A 24,644-nucleotide genomic window follows, 5' to 3' on the forward strand; every position below is an offset into this window, starting at 1 on the left:
CACCTTCTTTTAGGAGGAAACCCGAAAGAAGCCCAAGATGACAATAGTGGAGTCTGCTCAGCCTGCTAGCGAGCCTCTCTGTACTGTTGATGTCTAATGAGAAAACTTACAAGTGGGGAGCAATAACAAATGGAGGAACTAGATTTTCAACAATTATTTAAAAATTGTTTGCTGCAGAATGCAAGATAACTTTTAAAATCCGAGCTGCTTCAGTTATGCATTGTTCTTTTTGCATCATCAGGGCAATATTACTTCTTCCTATTTTATTTTCTTTTTTGTTTTCCTTGTTTTAATACCTCTGATACACGTACGTTTAAAGGATTGATCATAAAGATCTCTACTTGGGCAAATGCACAGAGGACAGGCATGTTCACACAGGATGAAATCAATCAAGCACTTTTTCCTGCAAAGCCATCCATGCTGTTTGAAGTGGATGTGTTTTTTAAGGATGAAATTCAGAATATCTATGTACAGGTTGAAGCTGATATTATATATATACACACATTCATATATATGTATATATAAAAGAAATATATGTACACCTTCTTGTATGAACATGCCTAAAAGTATTTTTGTGAAAAGTTTTGTTGCATTTCAGCACATAATAATATGCACTGATAAGACACTTTGGTGACAAATACATGACAGTGATGAGCAATGTTCCTAATGCCATAGGATTAGGCCAGTAACGCTGTTTCTTTCTGGTTTGTTTTTTGTCTCCTGCCAGGCTTAGTTATCTGAGATCACAGTATGCAGACTTTTTATTACTTGAACAGAACAAGTATACCTGGTAGTGTTAAAAGCAACAGGCTGGATATCCAAAATTACTGGGGCTTAGCTGTGTTAGTTTACAGATCAGTTGAAAGGGGGGGAAATATGGCCCTATTTATTTGATGAAAATAAGAACTGTAATTTGGAAGGCTGTTTTCAAAGCTTGGAGCCAAAACGCAGCTGATGGTGGTTGACAGTCTGAAAATATTTTGCCAATGATGTGTTTAAAGACCTTCCGCTTCCTTCTCCCAGCAATAAAATAACTTCTCATTTGTTTGGTGTCAGAATCCATCAGACTTGATCAACTAAGTCTTAATTAGCACCATGAAAGCAAAGCATTAAAAAACCACAACCCTAAGAAACCTGAAGTAACTGCAGCAAGTTAGGGGGTTTTAAGAATGTTTGGTTTTACTTTAATTACACTTTTAGTTATTAAAGAAGAAGTGTAACTTCAGCAATGAAAATTAGAATGTAGATTTGGCTTATGATATAGAGTAATGAGTAGAATGAGACCATGACAGGTTATACTGATAAGTGAGAAAATCACAAATATGCAACTACTATTACATACAATCTTGTAAACCAGGCAGTACTCACGATGTCATCTGAGGCTTTCAGTGAAGCACAGAAGGAACTGTTGAGGCTGTAGTGAAAGCACTGGGCTGGGGGTTTCGTTCTTCCTGTGAGGACCTTTAGTGGGTGGTTGCAGTAAGTCTTCTCTTGGAACCATTTCTGTGGGTTCTTTGCTTTGTTCCTAAGGAAGAGAGTGAAAACCAAGGTGGTGGTAGGCCTTCTGGGGGGTGGCCAAGGGTTGTACTGCTGCATTTCATCCTCCTCTTAGGAGAGGGATTGCTCAGTTAAAATTGCTGTAGCTCCTGGTACGTACGTGGACAGTGATCTGGGGGCTGGAGGGGAGGGGGTTGGTTGGGGTTTTGGTTGGTTTTGTTTTTACTGTGTTACATAGAGTGCTGCAGTATGAACTTAGTGCCTACTGGATTTTAACAATATTGGCATCAGTATTGTAAGACCTCCTTTTATTATCACCTGTTGTTTTGGAAATACATAGATTTTAATTTATAGCTGTAGTATTAGATAATGCCGCATAGAATGTTTGAAGCTAAACAGGAGGAATCATGGAGTCTTACCCATTTCTGTGTTTGAGTGATGTGCTTGGAGGTCTCTGCAAATAAGAATTCACCCATTTTATATTATTATATTTAGCTTTTCAGTTTCACAAGTTGTAATCCTGCTGTGACAGGATACGGGTAGTTGGAAGACTATACATAAACTATTATTTAAAGAAGTGGCCTATCTAAAAAGACAAAAGCAAAAAAACACTGCCTCTGCTTTTTTTTGTATAGCTTTAATATATCTCCATCTTCTGAAGGGTATATAATCTTGGTGCAGTAGTGACAAGCAGTGATTACTGTTTGTCTGGTTTTAGTTTGGTTTTTTGTTTTCTTTTAATAAAGACAGGGCTTCTATCTCCTATGCCTAACTGTACTACTCTTTTGGGTAGGTTTTACTTCAGCTTATGTGTTTTCAGCAGAAAAATATGTACTTGGATGGCACTGTAAAAGACAAATCACCCTTGTAGATATCTTTATTTTTCTGGTACCAGAATGTCAATACATTTGCAGGTCACCTGCAGAATATACATAGATGCCTCGCTTACAAATTTGTTTTCATTATTTTTAAGAGGATTGCTGTATTACCTCAGTCTGCCACTATCAGAATCACAAGGTGACCATTGCCCTTAATGAAAACATCCAGAGATTTCATTGTGAACCAAAGCCTAGAACGTATATTATGCATTCTAAACAAAAACAAACAAAAAAGATGGTATTAGACCTTGCTGCAGCCTTTAACTGGAGAGATGTCCAGAAAATAGCGCAATAACTGCTGGAACAAACAACTTAACTGCTGTTTATGTCATTGTGAAGTATTCTTGTGTTTTAATGTTTACTATTGTTTGGAGTGTAACAGTCTTGCATTTGCACATAAGCACGAGCTGCTGTGATAGAGGATAGATCATTGCATTAACTTCAGCTTCTGCATGAACACTTACAGTGTGATTCAAGATGTATCCTGAACTTGTCGTGTAACTTGTGTGTTTTCTAGGTAATCGGCTGTAAAGGTTTAGATCTTGACTGTACGAATGCATAAAACAACTGCTGCTTTTGTCACTGATCTTTGTTATTTATCCCTTCTATAGCCAGAGGAGGATGGGTATTTTTATAGGGATGGAGTGTATTTTTAAGAACTGTTCCATCTCTTTGGGACTTGGACAGTTTGTGCTTTGCATATTATGTGCTTCTTGACAAAAGTGTGGTATATTGACTTTAAGGATTAGTGTGCATTCAAATCTTTATGGTACTGATGGAAAACTTACTGTGACTTCCACTTAATAGTCAGATGCTACCTATTTAAACATCAGGCATCCAGCTCTTTCTTCCATATTTATTAAACAAAACTGATGAAGTAGTTGGGTACTCAGAAGTTTGGAAAGACTATTATGCATAAACTTAACTGTTGTATGTAACCTTCCACTTTCTTGTGATGCTGTTAGGCTTTATAAAAAACTTACACGTAATATCCAAGTATTTAAAAAGCATCATGAAGATCTTATTAACTCTCTAGACTGTACTTTGGTTCGGGAGTGAAATTCAGGGAGCGAGAACCTCCTCGCTTTGCCTGGAAAGAAATGTGAAGTGCAAAAAGCCATTCTGTTGTTAACCAAATAAAATCATCAGTTACAGTGTTCTGATGCGTATCTGAGAAAATGAAACAACCACCAACCTGGAATTAATTCTTATTGCCCAAGTAGGTGATGATGGTTGCGGTCTGAGTCGTGCTGGGTGCAGCTGCTTGATGCCCGTGCTGAATTGGTACAACTATAAAGCCTCATTGTCACTGAGCCTCTGCTTGCTTTTTTTTCTGCACAATCATATAATCCTCTGTGTTTGGTCTTTGAGTACTACATGTGTATTTTTCAAACAATTAGTTTTGAGCAATAAAGTTTGATATTATAAAACGCTCCAGTGTGATCAGTATTGCAATAGATTAAGCGTATTTAGAAAAAGGAACTTTTATTCCTTGATCCCTGTACATATTTTTAAATGGAAGTTAAATCTATTACAGGCTCATTGGTTCTGGAAGTACTGATTTGCTCTTTTTTTTGGTAAGGAATTTAATGTTTACATAGTCAGACATCAGTTGGAATGAAATTAAAGCTTAATTGGAATTTGTATTTTTACTGAAATGATACCTGGGTGTAAGCTGTCACTGGTGAGGGCATGCTTGGAGTGAGGTCATCTCGGCTTCACTTGTATGGCTTAAGAAATGATCTAGGAAAGCCTTTATTGTAGTGTCAGTGACACAACAGTCTTGGAATAAAACTGATTTCAGCTGTGGACATTGTAGCATTTTTACTACAATATGAGTTTGTTGCTTCCTCATGATGATTCAGCAAGTGCAGGATTTATGGAAATTTCAGATTGCTCCATCTTTACTGGCTTGCTCAACAGGCCTGGTGCTATTGTGACAGATTGAGGGATGAAAGGAGTTAGTACGGGCAGTTACAGGTCTCTGTGACTACATCACTTGCTTTGGGAATTCAGTACTGTGTTCCCTTGGTTGGCAGGTTTTCCTTACTGCTCAGTCCTTTAGTTGTTGATATACAGCTGCTATTCACTAACACAGTGTGGCGTATTATACGTGCACTGGAAGGGGTGGTGCATTAAGAATCAGCCCAGGTTTCAAGTAATTGTATCTATCTGAATGTAGTCATGGCGTACTGGATTTGAAGCTGTTTCAAGTGGGTCAAGAGCAAGACCACCAGATGTTACTTCACTCACTTGATTTTCTTCCTGAGGGCAGAAGAAAAGCAGCATTTGGCCTAAAAGTACATGATGAAACTTAACCGAGATTGATATGATAAAATAACTTGGAAGCCTTGCAATTACTCTGTGCAGATTTATTACCTGGATGTTACAGAAACAATGGTATTGTAGTTGTTAACAAGCAAAAGTAGTTTCTGTCAAGTCTCTCTCAGGAGTTAAGCCGATTCCTTCTCCTCAAGTGCAGGATCTAAACATACGCAGGTTGCTTGGCTTGCATCAGTGTTTGATGGGTTGGTGCCATCTGAGGGCTCAGAGTCATGTCCTGACAATGTGGCTTGAGCAGCAGCAGGTGCTGCTTCAGCAGAGTTCCCATTTGCATAGTCAGCCCTTTCGAAGAGTATCAGTAGCTCACAGTGCTTGGTCTGAGGGAAGAGATCCACAGCCAGCGCTTTAATGGGGCGGAAGGAGGCTCCTCGCACCCTGTTGGAAGGGGCCCGGCAAAGGCTTGATGGGAACAAAGGGAACAAAGAACTGTATTAGCATTTTAGTATACTGTTCCTAACTGCTACTCTTCCAAAAAAAGTTTTTCTTCCCCAAGCTGCAATTCCATGATAGGGTTATTCACCACCCATACTATCTCCATTATGACTTGCTGACTGGGCAGTACTGGTCCTGGTTTGCTGTGTGGCAGATCTAACCCTTTCTGGTGAAAGGTGCTAAGCTTCAGTGAATGTGGCTTCAAACTAGAAGTCCAACACCATCCTCCTCCCCAGGAAGCACGTATTTTTCTTACCACATTTACTTACTCAATTTAACACAAGAAATACTCACTCTACAAAGTTATTCATTGCAGCTCTGGGATTGCAGGATACATAGATAAGCTTTTTCAGGTGTTCAGCTCTTCTGATGGCGAGAATTACCTTGGAATCTAAATGATCAAAACCAAGAGAGCCATTTACCTACAAATAGTTCTGTGTGCACCAGCCTCACAGAAAAATTCCAGGCGAGACTAGCCTGAACAAAACCACTGCAATACCCAGATGTTTCAAGCTATCCCTGAAGCCTCCTGCTTGATTTATTCCACTGGTGTTTTCTGAAGTTTACCACCAATCACCATTGAGAACAGACTTAAAAACGTAAGAGAAGATAAACTTACGCAGCCCTGCTCGTGGTGGATCCACAATGGTAATGGGGTTCTGAGGAGCTAATATGTTAATGAGGGAAGGAACAATATCTTCAGCCTTCCCACAGTGAAATTCAATATTAGTCAGTTCTATAAAAAAAAAAAAATGTTATCAGGGTACTTGTCAAAGCATCTTTAGTATCCTCAAACTGGATATGAATTTGGGATGCTTTACAAACTACGAAGTGTTTAGTGTAATTTAAACAAACGCTGGTACTAAAGATCACTTAAACAACAGTAACTTGGGTATCCTCCATTATCTGGACTAAAGCAAAACCCCACGAAAAACAGCTACTGTTAATGTTTTCTTCATGGGGGCAACTGTGGCTTCAGCTCATTTCTGCACCAAAATCTTTGTTTTCTTTTTGCAGAAAAAGAAGAGCTGTTAGTCAACAGGAAAATCGATCCTGCAGCCTAACACAGTGTTTGTTTTCAAGAGAGATTAAATGTTTAAAATGGACAAGATTACTATCAACAACATGTAATTCCAAGCTGCTTAGATAAGGTGAAGAGAAGCTAGCAATACAACTACTATACTTCTTAACAAAGATCTTAAGTGGTTTAGCTTAACTAACCGTTGATCTGGGCGTTCACTTTGGCATCCTGTACAGCTTCTTGGCAGAGTTCAATTCCAATCACTTTCTTTACTTGCTATAGAATCAACGGAAAAAGATCTGTCTGTGGTATGTAAATTGAACCATTATTCAGAACATCACCAGTTAATTAACTACTGTACATGAACAGTGACTAGTACCTGGCCAGAGAATTACTGCCTTGCAGCCAGAAAAAAGGCTGAGAAATACCCATGCAAATAATTGGGGACTCTTAAAACTGAAATTGTATCATCCCAACCTGCAGGTAAGACTCCAGTTATGCTGGCCTTTTTGGGGAGCAGACTCCATTATATGGTCTAGCAAGCTCTACTCTAAAAATGAGGTAAGTAAACATTGGTTATTCATATCCAAAGCTTTCTGAGATAGTCCAAACCAGTTAAGGAGATAGATAGATTCTAGTAAACTTTGGCTATCCTACAGAACTATTATTCTCTCTGACTATTGGTTTCAAAATCATTTAGGCAGCTGAACACAAGGCAGAACATTACATCATGATTTGGTAAAGCAGCTACAGGCAGTTGAATTAGAAACTAGTTGCAGAAAATTAAGATATAATGTGTTGCATTTCAAATGCATCGAGTTAAGCATGACTAACAGATGTAGGTCTCTAGAAGTAGCTTATACCCAGGAAGAGAAATTACTCACCTTTGCCAAAGAAATCCCAATGGTTCCTGTACCACAGCAAATGTCAAGTACCGTGCTCTCTTGGCTCAGTTGTGCCCATTCTCTAATGGCAGTGTACAACACTTCTGCAGCTTGCGTGTTTACCTGTGAAATTATGCTTCAATAGATCTACTTCTTCATAAAGAGTAAATGTGCACATATATTTTTCTTGTTTCTAAGAAACAAGTCAACTTGACACGTAAATTGCAATCCCATGTAACTGATCTAGACTGGCACGTGTTAAGACGTCACCATTCCATTGTTACAGTCTCACTCAATTCTCTCTGAGAAGTAATGTTTTGTTATCTCTGTTCTAGTAAAAACATGATTTGTCCTGTAGTACCTAAAAAGCAAGTCTGGAATCAAGAGGAGGCTGCAAGCAAATTAATTAAGCAAAATACTAAGCAATAAAGTGAAGTCTGGACTTTAAAAATACTTCCTCTCCTTGAACAGGAAGTAGGAAAGACTCAAAACCATTAGAATCTAACTAAGACGATTTTAACCTTGTTGTAATACTGCTTTGAAGTAAATTCTATAGTTACACATCACGGTTAAGGAAGTAGCTTTCTAAACCAGCGCCTCTAGAGCAAGTGTCTTTGTGCTGAAGAGCAAGCAAAGCACACTATGTGTGTGCGGGAAACAATCTGTAATCTATGGCAGATAATAGAAAATAGAGTTTAGCTTCAAAGCATTTATATGCTTCCTTCCTATTTCAGTACTTTCCATTTCAATGATAAAGGCCACCTACTGAGGTTTTGAAGTGTTACAAGGGTAGAAATAAGTTTTGGAACACCAATGAAAAAATTAGTACTACAAAGACTCCTGAACTCCCTATTGTATGTCCTGTGTACATACAGGCTGCCATTCAACAGGAGGCAAATGGTACTGAACTAATAAAAAGCAACAAAAAGTTGTCTTCAACATGCTCCCATCATGTTTACACTCATTCACTGTTTTTACAGCCAAACACAATACTCAAAGGTATTTAATCATACCAAGTATCTAAAAGATTAGATCTCTAGCTGTATAACATCCTGTTACCCAGCATTAGCCAAGCTTAAGGGCATTAATGCAAACCCAGTCAAATCGGCAAGTTGTATCGTCCTTACTTGAAAAAATGCATGAGGAGAAATTCTAAATTTTAGGCCAAGAAGTTCTTCATATATGTACTTGTCACCAGCCACGTGCTCCAAAGGCAAGTCTTCAAGACTGGGAGACTTCCTGGCAGGAGGAAGGCCCAGGGAGGCAGAGAAAAAAGAGAAGACAAACACATTTGTCAGAATTTTTACCAAAGCTCTAGTCATCTTAAAAACTGCAGCACTACAGGCTAAGCAGTAATTTATAGTGGGCCAACATTTATCATATCCTTTTAGAGATGGCCTTTTTGGCCATTTTTTTTTTTGACAGTGTACAGTTGTTCCACTGATGTCAACAGTAGGGACCTACACTGTCTCTAGATGAAGCGTGAGCCTTGTACTCTGTGTAAGAGGATGGTGCAATCAAACAATCACATGAAACAGGGAAGAAAGGGAGCAGAAGTTACTTGCTCATAATAAATATCCATCTACTGCAGTAAATACTTCTACAGCTTGGCAGCCAGCAACTAGTGGGTTCACCCACTGAAACTATTCCCTGCCTTTATCCACCTGAGTACTACAGGAGAATGGGAAATTTCAGGGGTCTCTTGTGGAAAAGATAAACAACTGTTCACCAAATAAGTAACACTGCTGCTATGTGAAACAGACAAAACAGTGGTGTGGAAGTGCCACCTACTTTTTGGTTGCAAACAACAAAACCCCCCAAAGCAAAGTCGACTCTCTCACCTTTGTCCTTCTTCCACAAAGTAGAGAGAAGTAACACCACTGATCTTTCCCATCCCTTCCGTGAAGTACTTTGCCAGAGAGATTTTGAGGTCAGCCAGCTCTTCTTTACTTAATTTCTAAAGGTTTCATTTGAAAGAACAAAGAATAGTTATCTTAGTGACTTAAAGATATGATTTAGTGTATGCATTCTATATTAATTACTTGTTCACTTCCATGTATCAGATTCATCTGAACAGAAGGGTAGTAATAGAAGGTAACCTCACCAAATAATATTTCTCTTTCACATGCACTATTCATAAAATCAAATTTATGTTATTTTAAAGCTATTTGTCTGGCTGCACATTATATATCAAGTTAAATACCTGAGGATTAAAATAAACAATTGCCATGATGTGGCCATTCCTGCTGGTACGGACAGTGAGCTGTTTCCAGTGACCTTCATAGGTTTCTGGGCTGTAAACTGAGTAAGGAGTTGACCTGCAATTTTCAGAAGCTCAGTTACTTAACAGAGAACTATTTTTTTGCCTAACATTCAACAGCTGATTGAAACAAAAGCAGCTCACTATGCAAAGTGATGAAAAATGTTAAGTACAAACAGAGGCTACATTGATTTGTCAAGAAAAGAATGACTTCCACATCTTAATGAAGAAGATGGTATCTCCTAATGCAAAATAATCTGTCCCTGCTTCTCACTACTCTCTTGCCCATTTTAACCCATCCAAAATTACAGATAGGATACAGGCAGCTTCTCACCGCGCTCAGCAGATGACCCAGTTTTTTATAATACCTTCATTGGCTTGTGTGCTTCATACCAAGTTCAGACTTTCCATCTTCATAGTTCTTCTGAGCTTTCCATTTTTGACGATTTAGTTGCTTTTTAAAGAAACCACTCCATTTCCCCAGAAATACTCTTGCTTAAATTTACAACTTTCATTTTATTCCTTGTTGATTCTTCTCTTAATCCAAGGAAGCAACTGACATTTGTTATCAAATTACTCTTTCAAAAAAGCCTTTTTCTGAGTATTTCTTTACAATTAGCGGAAGAAGCTCTCAAATAACAGGCACATTTTATTGTAGACTTATACATCCCATTACTTGAGATAACGCTGTATTTGGCTGGTACATGTAACTCCATCTCTGAACAGCTGAGCAAGAGCAAGGGAAAACTGCACAGTGATGTAAGTACAAGATGTAAGCACCAAAGATCTGTTGAACGTTGAGACTGGTACATCTTAGGTCATAAAGGTCAAAGCAAACACTAAGCTTGTCATAATATTTAGCTTTAAAGATATTTTTGAGTAGGATATCAAAACCTTTACCAAGAAATCACTGTACTTGTGCTCACCTTATGTAGTCTTGGAAAACTTTTACTACTTTTTTGGCAATAGCAGGAATGTGAATAGTATCAAATGGCTCCACTACAGCACATGTACCACCCTTATATTTGCCAAGACGACAACCCACAGTTTTGTCTTCTTGATTTACACCAATCCCAATCAAGAACTCACATTTGTTGCGATATTCAGTCTAGATTGAAAATAAAGTTATGTGAGATATTTACATAGCACTTAACTCTACATGCCAAGTTTTTCCTGAAGCAACCCTCATACGGTTAAGTGTATTTGTATGTGAACATAGGACATTCAGTTCATATGGAAGATATTAATGGATTTTAATATACGAGAACAGCAATAATGAAAACTTCTTAGTAAATCTTGCTATTTAAACAGAAAAATATTGCCTCTGTTGAAGAATGTATCAGCCCAGAATGCAAGCTACTAGGGACAGCATATTAATTTTAAAGTTAGAATATCTAGTTAATATCAACTATTCTGCTTCCTCCAAATATTTCCATAGTATTTATATGAAAGGCAACATCTGAAATTCATCAGTCATTACAAGATAAAGTCAAATATTCAGTTTGCCCACTCTATTTTAAGGCAAAATAGATTCAAATTTTAAATTTTAACTTAACCCTAAACTCATTAATCCCATTTCATACTTTGCCGAAGATTACATTACCTGTAATGGTGATGCTTTCACTCCCTCTATTGGGCAACACAGTTTATTATACTTCTGCTTCTGCAGGAACAGCCAAGGTAATAAAGCTCTGTTGTTATTTCCTATTTCCCTGCCCAAATCAGAAACAAAAATTGTAAAGTACACATTAAGAAAAACTGAGGTTAACAGTTGCACAAGACTTCTTTTTCTTCTTTTTTTGTACAGGGCATAAAAAGTATCAGACTATCAGATAAAGATGATTTTAACATGCAAACCCCGCCAACTTTACAAGAGCTGTACCTGAAAAAAACCCAGTTAAATGTAGTTGTAAAAGTATGTACTTGAATTATTACTGTACCCATGCATGAAAAAATGCCAGCTTTATCTATGTGAGGCAAAGGACAGAAGGGATATTTTGATCTACAAAGATCAGGCATAAATATTTGAGGGGATTTTTAAAGAGAAAATCCTAACAGTGATTTACCATCTCTACTGACTGATCCCCTCTCATACCACTTGACAGTACCAAATTTTTTCAAGGGCACAAACATCCATCCTTCTGCTTAGACCTCTTAAGATCTTTTAACAGGTCTTAGCAATGTTCTGAGGCTGACCAAGAACAACAAACTTTGTCAACTGGAACAGTTTTTAGGTCTGAGCATTGCAGATTGATTTACTTTGTATGGGGATTTGGTTTTTGACCTACCTCTAACTTAGAGATAGCAATTTGTGCAAATTTAGCTATATCCCATCATAAGGTCACGTCTTGTAAACATGACAGTAGCTTTACAAAGAGGAATTACTTTGTCAGCTTCTGCAGCACTTGTTCGCATTCCTGCTTCTTTCTGGCCAGCTGCTCTTCGTAGGGCACGTTCCACAACGGGGTCACAACATCCGCTATTTGCTTGCTCAGGGGCTCCTCTACACTGGCTTTGGTGGGAGCCGGACGCTTCACCTCTCCCTGCTCCATCTCCTCTTCCTTCTTCCTTTTCTTGGCGATCGGGTCAGCTTTGGGCTTGGCAAGCCTGACACTGAGGTGCCGGCTCTTCCACAACACCCCATGCAGGACTTTCATGGCCTGGTCCCTCTCCTCCTCACTCTTGAACGTTACGAATGCAAACGTCTGTTTCCCAAAAAGTTTTATCTTGTGAGGATTGAGTCCGTATTTGGCAAGGAACTTTTTCACATCGTTAAACCCGATGTATTTGGGAAGGTTTTGTATTTCTAATTTATAGATCTCGGAGGTGAACAAGTCTCCCTTAATGTACCTGTACATGTCGTGACAGGCCGCGGGGCTCTCCGCGGGGTCACCCCCGCCTCCACCGTCCTTGCCCTCCACTTCAGCCCCATCCGCAGCCTGCAGCACAGGCGCCGCGACGCGGTCGGGGCCGCACCGATCGCTCTCCTCCGACATGCTCCCGCCGGCCCCGCGGGGCGGCCGCACAGTACCCACGCCGGCCTCCCCTCAACGCGGGCACCAGGTCTACCTTGGCCCCGCGGTGCGGCCGCACGGCACGGGCACCGGCACCGGCCCCTCCTCAGCGCCACCACCACGGCACCCCCGGCCCGCGCAGTCCTCAAGCTTCCTCGAGCCGGACTCCGGGGGGCGGGGCTGTGGCGTCACGCAGAGGCCGTAGCAAACGGAACGGGGCAGAAGCGGGTTTATTCCCGTTTCGAACGCCTGCCCCTCGCCGCCGCTCGCGCGGGTCAGCCGCGTCGCTTGGAAAGAAGCCACAGGCGGTTAGAAAGGGACCGCAGGGCCGCCCCGTCCGTCACACGCGCGGGCGCCATCTTGGGTCGGGACGCGGGGCGGGCGCCGCCATGCCGCGAGGGTTGATGGGAAGCGCCTCAGGACGGGGACAACAAAAACCCCTTTTGCCGGGGGCAGGGGCGGTCTTGGCAGGGGACCGGCGCCGCCGAGCGGGGCTGAGGGCAAGGCCGAGGCGGGCGAGACCGGCGCTTTCCCCGCTCCTAGGCCCCCACCGGCGGCGGCGCGCGGGGGGCGGGCCCGGAGCGCGGCGCTGAGGGAAAGTGGGTGTTTCCCATCGGGCCTTGCGGCGGCGGCGGCGCGGGCTGCGGGAATGAGGTAAAGGCGGGAGGGGCGGGGGCGCGCGCCAGGAAGCTCGGCGGCCAGGCGGCAACGGCGAGCGGAGAGCAGCGAGCCCGGCCCCATGGCGGACACCAAGGTGAGGGCGGCGGGCGCGGGGCTGCGTGCCTTGGGGGGAAGGCCTGGCGCTGAGGGGGGATGCAGGCGGGGGAGGAGGGGAGGGAGAGTAACGGAAACAGGTGGGGCTCGGCTGGAGGCAGAGGGCCGGGGAGAGGGCCTGAGGGCCGGCCGCGCGTGGGGCGGCCCACGGGAGCTGAAGGATTTAGGCGGGCGGGGGCCTGGAGGTCAAGCGAGGCCCGGGGCCGGGAAGGACGGGTTCTGGGCCTTGCCGGAAGGAGGCAGCGGCAGCGCCGCCGCGTCCCGCAAGGCTCGGCTCGGTGCGGTGCGGGCGCCCGCCCGTTTCAGGCGGCTCGGGCACGTGCGTCTCCTGAGGCCTGTCTCTCCCTGGGCAGGGGAGGGTGCGCTCCTGGCCCGCCCGGTGCGCGGCCTGCAGCGGCCGCGTCTCCTCCCGACCGCGAGGGAGCTGGAGCCGGTTCCGTCCGCGACCTGGCAGCTTCTTAGCGAGCCATCTCCCCTTTCTCTCCTTTCTTCTCCTCCTCCTCCTTTCAAGCCCCTCCCCCCATCCCTGGACTGAACCCGCCGTGCCGCGGCCCGGCGAGAGGAGCAGCCCCACGTGCTCACATAGCGGCAGGACGGGATCTTGCCGTGATAACGGGGTCTGCTTTCTCTTACGTGTAGCTATGCTGAATTACGGGTTTCTCACTACTTCTGTAATTAATTGGTCAGGCACAGAACAGGTGATGAATTACGTTACGGGATGTGCTACTTGCTGCTGGAGGAGACTATCTAAAAGTTTGGCCAACGTTTCTTTTCTTTTTTTCTTAAAAACGGATGCGACTTAATGCCTTTTTGGCTTTTTTTCTTACGTGCTGGAACACTGGGGACAGAAAACTAATGGTAGCTGCTGTGATGCTGACATAACCGAAACTTATTTTGCAGTATTCTCAACTAATTCTCCCTTGCCCCTTCAAAATTTTTTTCCTATTTCGTGAAAATAGGGTGCTTCATGCCAGTTGCTTTCTCCATGTGTGATACGTGCCTGCTCTATAAAAGATATTCTAAGTAGAACATGTAAGAGTGGACTCTTTAATCTGGAAAGGGAAAATAAGATTTAAGTGTCTTTGATGTATAAATTGTTCTTTCCTTTTTCTGTTATTCAGACAACAGCAAAAAAACCCAAATCAGTTCCCTTGACCTAAGATAGCTGTTTGTGGCCTCATTAAACTTGCAGATGAATTTCCCTTCTAGGCTTCTGTACTGATTCCTTAGCAGTGCATATGTATGAAGTAGTGAAGCTGTTTATCCTTTAGTCACTAGTCACATACTAAAGACAGTTCTTAAGCTTAATGAATGCTATTGCATATTCTTAAATAACTAAACAGGAGGTCATATTTACAAAGAATCTTAAAGCAAAAAAAAGTAAATTCTTAAAGCAAAAAGAAAAAGTCATGTGTGTTGCAACTCTGCTTCAAAAATACCTCCGATTGTGGATGATTCCAATACGTAAGATTGGAAAATTACTTATGGAAGTAATGTGTCACTTAAGCTGGGTTAAGTGGTTGTATTGGTGGTATGTTTGTGGGGTTTTGTTTTCTTTTTTTTCCATTAATGATAGGCCATTAGCCACTAAGAAATGGTAGTGCTTTAAAAAAACACATTATATGGGAGAAATAGGTAAAGGCATTATTTTTCCATAATGAAGAGCTTCAAAGTTGAGCCTCTGAACAGTTCGTGAGTGGTAGGACTAAAATATCTGGCACAGCAAGAACACCTTTTTATTTTTCTTTGGTGTATGTTGACTTTAAACCTTTGTTTTCCACTATAATAATTTTTCTTTACTATTACAGGGTACTTCAATTACTAAAATCCAATTGCTGAATAGTCACAAACGTTTTAATTTTAAACACAGATGAGTACTTCAGATTTTAAGTACCTAGCAAGTTTTTGTTTTTTACCTCTCTTTCCAGGAAACGCATGATGAGCATGATACTTCAACTGAAAATGCAGATGATTCTAACCATGATCCTCAGTTTGAGCCCATAGTTTCCCTTCCTGAGCAAGAAATAAAAACTCTGGAAGAAGATGAGGAAGAACTCTTTAAGATGCAAGTAGAATATTTCTAAATTAATATATGTAAATGTTTGTGAGGCTTAAATTTGGATGTGTTTATAAAAAGATAGGTAACTTGTTAAGATTCTCTGTGTATGAAGCGGTAACTTAAGTTGGTAGCTATTTACTGTGATGGCAGAGACTGAGTGGGGGAGTGATTGATAATAATGCCTCAAGAGACTCTGAAATCTGGAAAAATAGAAGGAAGCTGATACCAGAAATCTGCTTTTAATATTGCTTAGCCTATAGGAGAACATTGACTTGGATAATAATTAGAGGTTTGAAGCTGTGTGATCACAGTATAAAACAAGTATCGGGGTGGGGGGAAGAATGAGATGTATGTAGTGTAGCTGCCATGCATCCCCAGTTGTAAAGGGTGGTGTATGGTGTGCTGAAACAATAAAGGCAGTAGATTCAGTACAGTATGGGGACATTTGTGGTAGTACCTTTCTGTTGTCTTAAATGTAGTTTTATCCTTAGATTAGGGTTGTTCTCAAATCACGGTTGCTTGCTTAAGATGTATGATCTGTCTGAAGGAACATGTAGGCTAAAGGCTTAAGCAGTGTTTTGAATGTGATCCCTGATGTGTTTGCTTTAAGTAGGTTTAAGAAAATATTGCTTTTACTTAATCACAGAAGGGTGTTCTTCATCTGGAAGAGAGATTTGAGTTCTCTTTATACAAATTCTGGTAAAAACTAAAACAATGGTCAGTTTCTGACAAGCATGGTGAGGTCTCTGACCCTTAGGCCTCTCTGTGCATGTGATGTGCAGTATCAGATGGAAAGAAGACATTTTCTTAATTAAGAAGGAAGTGGGGGAAATAATAATGTATGTTCTAGTGCTCTGTAGGTTCATTTTTATGTCTAGAAAGGGGTGAAGGAGGATAGGAATACTTTTCATTTCCTACTGAGTGCCCACCTGGACTTTAAAGGAAGGACTTCCTTTGGAACGAAGTAGTTCTGCATCAGAGCATCTGTTAAGAGTTGCATGTCGCAACATCTTTTTCATGAAAGACCTGCCTTATTACAGTTCCCTATCTCTTGCTCTTTTACATTTTCATATATATCCTGTCGTGTGAATAGGTGCTTCCTTTTCTATAGCAGAGTCTTAAATTCCTCACTAGCAGAGCTCAGACAGCCTCTTGGGTCAGTTTTGGCTAATGTACCAGACTGCTGTTTCTCTTTTGGCATACTACCATCTTGGGAAATTAAGCAGGGATGTTCCGAAGCAGGTATGTTGCACTGCAGCACAGCAGCACTTCCTTTATTCCCGAGTTAAGAAATCAACAACTAAGTTTTAGGAGTTAAAAGGAAATGAGTGACTCTAGAGGGTGAGGCACTTTGTTAACAGTTGATCAAATATTGGGCTTGGAATTATGCAAGAGTCTTTTCTTAGCCTCAAGGTGCTCAGTTTCTTGAATTAATAAATATTGCTGGTTGGATGGAGCAGTTGTATTCATAATAGATAGAAAAACTCTAGCTATAGCAAAATGTGTTCATTAGCTACCTTAATTTAAAAGGTGGCCTACACCAAATACATTTATCATCCCTCCAAAGTGTGTCCAGAACCTGTTGAATATTAGAATATTACATATTTCCTGATAGTTTGTTACTAAATATGGGTTTCTTTTATCAGTTTCTCAGTTTGAATGCTGAAGCAGAACAGAGAACCGTACTAAAGTAATGATTTTTTTTTTGTTGTGTGTGGCTTTTAAATCAACTGTACTGATCATGTCAAGTCTGCTGTTTGAATGTTTCTACATGCAGTCTAACTTACTGAATTCTCTCTTCTTCAAGGCGAGCAAAGCTATTTCGATTTGCATCTGAGAATGACCTTCCAGAATGGAAAGAAAGAGGAACTGGTGATGTAAAACTCCTAAAACACAAGGAGAAGGGAACAATTCGCCTTCTCATGAGGAGGGATAAAACCCTAAAAATCTGTGCAAACCATTATAGTATGTTAAACTTTACTACTTGTTTTTAAAAAATAAGCTTGTCAAAGTGTGCATTGTAGGTTAAGAACTCAGTCTCTTTTTAGTAGCAAGCAGAGAACTGTTGTGTGTCTTTAAAGAGGTGCCAAATTCATATTGGACTGTAGATACAGTTGTCTCTTGCTATGCACACAAGGCTACAAGCATCAGAAACAATGAATGCTTATTTTTGTTAATGGAAAGAACCTTTAATTTGTTTTGGTGATTGTCTGCAAGGATGGGACTAAAAGTTTTTTTGGGTTTGGTGTTTTTTTGTTTGGAATTTTTTTTGTTCCCCTTCAGACTCTGATAGTGTTCTAAAGACACTTTAAAATTTAGCTGGGATAGGCAGATAATATGTGATTGAGCACAGTTAGTGTGTGCATGTTCTTTTTAATGGCTAATAGAGTGTGGAAAATAATGAATGTATGCTGGCTGTTTTAATAAAAGAATAGAAAATAAGTAATCATGTAACAATTTACTACTTTGATTTGATAGAAACAATTGCTTAACAATTGGAACACATACTGGGATGCTAGACTAATCTATGGCTGCCTTTCTTTGCTTGTGAAATAAACTGAAATGAACATGGTATATTCAGCTAATCCTTAAAAAAGAAAGTGTAGTGAGAGCTGATGGAGCTGAGAGGAGGGGTTTGTTCCTTCGATCCTCTGAATAAAAATGAATGAAAGGGCAAGACAGACTTGAAAGTCAATAGAACTAGCAACAATTACACTAATTTGGTAATACTTTGTTGCTTGCTTGCTTTGGTAGTACTCAGGTTTTTACATGAAGAGTACAATAGTATTCTGTGGAGTTAAATCACATTTAGATAACTTGAAGTAACTTGTTTGAAGTAGTTTAATACAAATCCGAAGTCGGAAGCATTAGTGCTTGTTTTCTGTTGGCAGATCTTTTCAGAGAATCAGACTATTCAGGGGACACAGGTGTTCCTGTTTAGTAATTGAAATGGCAAATATGAAAGAGGTATAGTCACCAACCAACAAGAATAAACCTTTTGTTTATAAAAATAAATGTTGCACATACGCAAAACAGAATTGATCAATGTATAGTGTTAGTCTCAAAAGGGTTTTTTTGTGTTTTCCAAAACATTAAAAAAATGTAATTTGATCTCTAAATTTAAAACATGCAAGAAAGTGAGTAAGCTTCAGATTTCTCCCAGACTAAAGAAAGGACCCAGGGAGTGATGAGGAAAAAAAGCCTTGTTTAAACTTTGCATGTGTGTAATGTAAAAAGTCTTAGAGCACTCTGACAAGTAAAGTTCCAACTTCTTCAGTCAAGCAAAGTAATTACAATGTCTTGGAGGGAAAGAGCTCCATTTACTGGGAAGGATCAAATGGGTTGAACATACGCTGTGCACATCTTGCATCACTGCAGAATTGTGTAATATCTGTTAGTAGATGATGGGAGAGAAATGAACCTTGTTTGATGACTAATTGTAGGAATAAGGCTTTTCTTAAAAAATTTTCTGTAGTATTTTCAGTGAGCAAAAGAATGAATATGGTTTGTTTGTTTGGGTTCCCTTTCCTCCTAAACTGACTGTTCTTCAGAGCTGTGCCTAGTGACTGCATCTCTCATAGCATCACAGTCATATCTTTTTTTTCATACAACAGTTGAATGAAACTGTTTCTTAAAACAGGGAATCTAGCATTCTTTTATACAGTGATGGTCTTGCATCCTTTTATTTGACAATGTAAAGAAAATATATAAATGGGCACCATTACCGTCTATTTACCCGAAAGTATTTGTGTGTAAAGTGTTTTACATAAGCATTGCAGCCAGTTGTCAGTAAGACTTATGGAGGCTCGTGGAAAACGTTTACTATTGTGCTTTGTACATCTTTCAATGTTTTTCCTTTCAGTCACACCTTTAATGGAGCTGAGGCCTAATGCTGGGAGTGACAGGGCATGGGTCTGGAACACACATGCTGACTTTGCAGATGAAAGCCCCAAGCCTGAACTTCTGGCAATCCGGTTTTTAAATGCAGAGAGTGAGTAGACTGCACTGAACTTAACATTGATTCTATACTGTTAAGTTACATGTCTAAACATTACAGTAAACCACTGCAGATATGCTATATCTTACCACTGCATGTTAGTATTAGCTAATTTCTGCTTCAACTGCGAGAAGTTGGTTAATCGCTTAACCATATGTGTTGACAAACAGTGTAGTAATTAGGTCTCCAATAATAGCTATAGAGCTTTCTGCCTCGGGCACAGTTTTTTTTACTTAAGCCATGTCATGCAAGTATAATGCCAATTAGAATACAACTAAAAGCAGTAATACTATGGGGTAGGGATTAATACATGCCGCTTGCTCTCATTTATCTCAGGTGCTCAATTGTAGTTGATTACATGTTTGCATTAGAAGCAAGGAAATCCTGACCTGAGATTGCTGGTCTGTCTGCATTAGCAGAACATCTGATATTTTACTATAATTGTTTTGAGTATCTTCTTTAGTTTGATTGAATTAAAATGTGCAGTGAAAAGCGCTATCGTAGTTGATGCTCTTTTTCAGGACTACGAGAACAGAAAGTAGGTCTGTGATTACAGATGGATCGGATAGCTAGGGCTGAATGCTAATGTAGCTTTCCTAACTCCTTAGGATTGAATCAAAGAGGTGGGGTTTTGTTTCTTTAAAAAAGCAAAATGAAAGGGAAAAATGTGTTTCCTGCTTTGCCATTTGCCACACATGTTTAGTGTGTTAGCCACCTCTTCTCCCTATATGCTGGATGGCTAATAATGTTGTTGTATATTTTTTAACTAGATGGATTTCCCCATATCTGGAAGAACTTAGTATATCTTGTTTGCTTCCTTATCCTGAAGCCTCCAATATCATGTTATTTAACCAAATAGGTCTTTCTGGTCCAACTGCTTCTTCCTTAATCAGGAAATTAAAGGGGTTCGGTAACTGCTTATCTTTGAAAAGTCTCTTTCTGGTAGAAGTTATTCAGCTCATTGAGTGTTTATCTTGAGGGAGAAGTCCTCTTTGCTGTTTATCCTTGCAGTACTGACCGAGCAGCTGACACATGAATAGACATAAGCCTGCCCTTCAAGTATCCTTCCTTTTGGAGATGCTTGAAAAGGAACTGATACAAATACTTCCTGAACTAGTTTCATAGTGGCTTCTGAATTCCTGTGGCCGAACAGTGACCTCATGTGGTCAGTCAGACTGAGCTGGCATATACCAAATTACCTTCTTACCTTTCTGGTGTTAAAAACTACCTTGCATGATCTGCTCCTGTGTCCTGTTGCTTATACTACTTGTGTAGAAACGTTATTGTAACTTGATCAACTGCTTGGAATGACTGTTAAATCAAGTGGTGGATTAAGCCAAAACATAACAAGGGTTATGCTTCCTTAGCTATTGTAGTCAGGAACAGTTTGAGTCTGGGCCTTGGGGTGTTGAATTTGAATGCTGTACTAGTGAAACAGGCTTTACCTTGCATTCCTGATGCTAAGAATCATCAGTTATGGTAAGGAACTGGCGATCTAGGGTATAATGTAGCTGGCAGACAGTAGCTGATCTTCAGACTTTAGCACACAGTCATATTAGCAGTGCCTGACATCATTCTTATTCCTGTAGGCTAGGGCCAGCTGGGAGTTGCAGTAACTACAGAATAGCTCCTTCTGGCATAGTTTTAAATACCTTGCAAAATAAGGTGCTTTAATAGACTTGCTAAAGAAAATAAACTGCTTCTGTACAAGATGTGATTCAAGAATTTCACATAGCATCTTGTATGATTTTAAACTAGACTACTTCATAAGTGCCTATGAGTTTTGTTTGCACAAAACTTTTCCTCAAGTATCTTTACTCAAGATTGGAAGTATTCAGTGTTGGAAGGAGGTAAAACTAATGAAATTGTATATTTTGTCTGTACTAAAACAGATGCACAGAAATTCAAGGCAAAATTTGAAGAATGCAGGAATGAAGTAAACCAGAGAGCAAAGAAAGGTAAGGCTACAAGTCTAAGTGTAGTACCATGCTACTTTTTCCAGGTGTTTGAGTGGTTATAGCACCCTGCAGTGCTGTTTCAGCAGACTCACTCTGTACTGAACTGCAGTCTTCAGTTCAGGTGCTTTTTCTGTCTGCGAGAGTAATTGTTCACAGGAGTGACAATTGCCTTCTTTCTCATAGAAGGCTGTTACAGTTGCTGTTGGGACATTGCCCTTTTGGAAAGGCTAGTAAGGAAGCATTTCTGGTGTATATTACACAAATGAACTGTGAACACTGCAACCACAATAATATTTCCTCCTTCCAGTTCCCCTTCCCAAATTCCACAAATGTATAATCATGCAAGTAGAATACTTAATTTTTATAGTTGTTAATATGTATGAAGTTTTAACATTTCTTCACAGGTCTCTATTGATTAATGCATTGCCTTGTAGAATTGCCTGTGTCAAGATAGCTCACCATGTAAAATAAACACCTCCATCTTTCTAAAGTACAGATTATGAGTGGTGTGCAGTCAGCACTCATCAAGATATTTAGATCAGATTTTTTCAGTCTTAAGAACTTCCTCTTCCCCAGTTTCAAACTGGGAAACTTGACTTTTCATTAAGATATGTAAGAAGCCATGGGTTTGAGACATTGGCTTGACTGGACACTGTATGGAGTCTCTTACTGGTAGCAGCAAAGGTGACCAAATGTTACATGTTTCTCAGTCCCTAGGATTAGGCCCTCAAGTGGTATTTCTTAAACTGTAACATCTGAGGTACTTACCAAAGGAAAAGAACTGGAATTAATCACTCCAGTGATCAGTGGAGAATTTCTTTACTCTTGTTATTACTCTAAACACCAGCAGTGTCTCCCCACCCGTCTCACCCTCCACTTTCCCCTCTAACAGGAAAATCGGTTACTGCCAGTTTGTAACTTTTTTCCTAATCAATCTCTTAGCAGGCACAGACAAAAATGATAGCGCTGATAAAGTTGCTGAAAAACTAGAAGAGCTTTCTGTAAAGGAAGAGAGCAAAGAATCTGAGAAGAAAGAGACCAAGGAAAAAACTGAAGAAAAGCAATAAATCATTCTGGGCCTTGCAGTTTTTCCTTTCCTTTTTTTTTTTTTTTTCATTTATTTCCTTTTTTTTCCCCTTTTTTTTTCTTCTTTTTATTTTTTTTACAAGGGACTTTATAAGGAACTGAATTCCACATTCAGGTTATTTTTTTCTAAGCTTTTGTCCTTTTGAAGATGTCTTCAGAAAAATCCATTCCCCAGTCATGAAAATGTACTGTGCTAACTTTCTTTTCCATAGTGGAAACACTTATTTATAGTCATCCAAAAGAGTGAATAAAACAAACTTGAAAATGGGATCAGAGGACAGAACTGAGTTTTCTATGTACTTTAAGAGCCTATGAATACACTTGTTTCATTGGATGTTGAGATACATATCATCATACCTGTGGATTAACTAGGTTAACAGGGAAGATTAAGATTATATACATGTTTCTTATGTGGCTTCTAAAACTGTAATATAACAGAGCCTTCACACTTTCTGCTGTGTGTTCCTGAGCAGGGAATGTGTCTGATTTTTGATGTGCAGCAGACTTCTGGAATTGGGCAATAGAGCATTTCTGCCACACTTTTAATGCTGTTCCCTCAGACAGTGAAAACAAAGGTAGGGGGAAAATGTATTATGTGAGACGTGAAGTATTTTCCTCTTGCAAGACAAAATCTCGGTTTACCTCATGCCCCATAAATTCGTTAAATACTTGACTCTAGCACAAAGTTGATGCTGTGGTCCCATATCTTTCATGATGGGCTGCTTGCTGTCTGAAGGCAGTGGCAGCCTCTTATATTAAGGTGTATACAGAGGAATCTTAATTGTTTGAGTACCTTACTATGAGATTCCTTGTGTAATCACATCATAAAACTTGTACTTTAAAATCTATAGCTTTTTTTCAGTGCTTTGGACCTTGCATTGTTTTTACAAACCAGAGGGGTTCTGAACTTTTAAGATGAGTGTTGGAACAGTTATGTTGTATACACTTGAGGGGTGCTCTCCTTGCCAGAATGGGCAAATTGATCAAGTCTTTTCCCTGCAAACGTTTTCTGTTTATCCAGTTTTAAGTTAGTGCTAGAGAGCAGGAAAAAACCCTATAGTGAGCAATAAAATTGACACGGCTTAAAGTCTGATGGTGGTTAACAGTGAAATGAAATTAATCTAATACAAGGATAGCATTAGGATAGGATGGAATTCTGTAATACTGTTTCCACAATAATTATGAAAACTTGACAAAGTTTGCTGAACTAAGACTGTATGATCTCAACATTGGATAGCAAGACCCTTCCGTCTTCATAAAGAGGCTTTCCAAGTAAGTGAGGCTCTGCAGTCTACCTGAGGAAAATGTATTTCTTAAAAATCTTGTCTTTCTACTTTAGCACTTCCTTTTGCTGCTACAATGAACTAGTCTGAAATCTGGAGCTGTAATTAAGGTACTCGTTCATTCAAACGGCGTAATTCTTTTGGTGTTGTGCATGTTCCCCTTCAAGTACAGCAGATGTCAAAAGTCTGTTAATTAACAAAGATGGTTGAAAGGTAAAGTAAAATGCTCTTTAGTGTTTCTGGTTTGGAAATAACAAGACAAAGCTATTCTGAAGTACTTAATATTTGAATGTAAAAGCCAAATCTTTTTCTGTGAGTCACTGTAAATTCTCTGATCTGATAATGTCAAACAGTGTGTCTAAATTGATAAAATGCCATTTAAAAATTTCAAAATAAATCTAAATTTTCATTTAAAGGATTTGCTTTTCATTTAAAGAACTCTTTCTGGGAGTGCATTTTTAGCCTGCAGGGGCAGCACAGTGACGAAGGCAGCAAAATGTGTGAGTTTAGTTTTGCTGTCAAACATCATACAGAAAAGGGGAGGAAACACTTGAATAACTTAATTTGTCTTAATCTTATGTATTAATGATGCCTGCTTAATGTTATTTCCCTCTCTTCTGCCCCTCTTTATTTACTCATACATGCTTAAATGATTTCAAGGCATTTCCATTCCTGTTTAGGTTAACTGATCCCTGTTCACAGTTCATGGATTACAACCATCCTTAATGCAAGTCTGCAGTCTCAGAGCCAAGAGATAAGGTGCCACAAAGTAAAATAATTTCTCTGAATAGCATTTGGCTGAAGAATGCTTAGTCTTCTAAACTAAAGGATGGTTAGTCAGTGTTCTGGTCACATTAGAAGCCATAGGTGTGCTCTTCTACAAGTTAAAAAGCAGTAAGTATTTTTAAAATTGATCTCCGTAAAATAAGGTTTTGTGGTTTTAAGTCATTCTAATGATATTTTTTCTTATATGTGACAGAGATGTCCTTGAAATGTTTTTGTAGCTTTCTGTATGCTAAGTAAAGAGTTCTAGCTGATGTAGTGTCATCTTGTCCTCCCTGCCTAGATCAGCAGGTATTCCTGCTTTCCCACCATCTTCACCATCAACAGGGTCACTGAGATGGCAGAACCTGACCTAACTTATCGGGCTGTAAAGAG

The 24,644-nt window shown here is 40.0% G+C and overlaps 3 protein-coding genes and 1 non-coding gene across 6 annotated transcripts in view; 3 read left to right on the plus strand and 1 right to left on the minus strand.

Moving 5' to 3' along the window:
* Positions 1-3,805, plus strand: part of DGCR8 (DGCR8 microprocessor complex subunit) — a 20,700-nt gene extending 16,895 nt beyond the window's left edge. For both annotated transcript variants that reach the window (XM_065692880.1, XM_065692881.1), the window contains exon 14: positions 14-3,805. In XM_065692880.1, the coding sequence (XP_065548952.1) occupies positions 14-97 (84 nt within the window). In that variant the 3' untranslated portion in view covers positions 98-3,805. The remainder of the gene's footprint in view (positions 1-13) is intronic.
* Positions 2,368-12,420, minus strand: TRMT2A (tRNA methyltransferase 2 homolog A). Of its 2 annotated transcripts, XR_010615664.1 has the most exons (12): positions 11,701-12,420; positions 10,919-11,027; positions 10,242-10,423; positions 9,259-9,373; positions 8,897-9,012; positions 8,183-8,294; positions 7,056-7,178; positions 6,372-6,447; positions 5,770-5,886; positions 5,445-5,541; positions 4,755-5,117; positions 2,368-4,640 (listed from the first exon to the last, which is right to left on the minus strand). XR_010615664.1 is itself a non-coding variant. In XM_065692882.1 (11 exons), exons 1-11 carry the CDS (start codon positions 12,309-12,311, stop codon positions 4,829-4,831), a joined length of 1,947 nt encoding a protein of 648 aa, XP_065548954.1. In that variant the 5' UTR covers positions 12,312-12,420; the 3' UTR covers positions 4,733-4,828. The 2 variants fall into 2 exon arrangements, 1 of the variants encoding a protein (XP_065548954.1); XM_065692882.1 differs by lacking the exon at positions 2,368-4,640 and having other exon boundaries at positions 4,733-5,117.
* A 513-nt stretch (positions 12,421-12,933) lies between these two features.
* Positions 12,934-23,901, plus strand: RANBP1 (RAN binding protein 1). Its single transcript, XM_065692883.1, has 6 exons — positions 12,934-13,083; positions 15,032-15,168; positions 16,970-17,127; positions 19,025-19,153; positions 21,052-21,117; positions 22,060-23,901. Exons 1-6 carry the CDS (start codon positions 13,069-13,071, stop codon positions 22,182-22,184), a joined length of 630 nt encoding a protein of 209 aa, XP_065548955.1. The 5' UTR covers positions 12,934-13,068; the 3' UTR covers positions 22,185-23,901.
* Positions 21,200-21,332, plus strand: LOC136021225 (small nucleolar RNA SNORA77). The gene has a single exon (XR_010615705.1). It is a non-coding gene; the product is annotated as a small nucleolar RNA SNORA77 (small nucleolar RNA).
* Positions 23,902-24,644: the final 743 nt, after the last annotated feature.

Source organism: Lathamus discolor, chromosome 12, assembly GCF_037157495.1.
Source record: "Lathamus discolor isolate bLatDis1 chromosome 12, bLatDis1.hap1, whole genome shotgun sequence".
Lineage (NCBI taxonomy): Eukaryota > Metazoa > Chordata > Aves > Psittaciformes > Psittacidae > Lathamus > Lathamus discolor.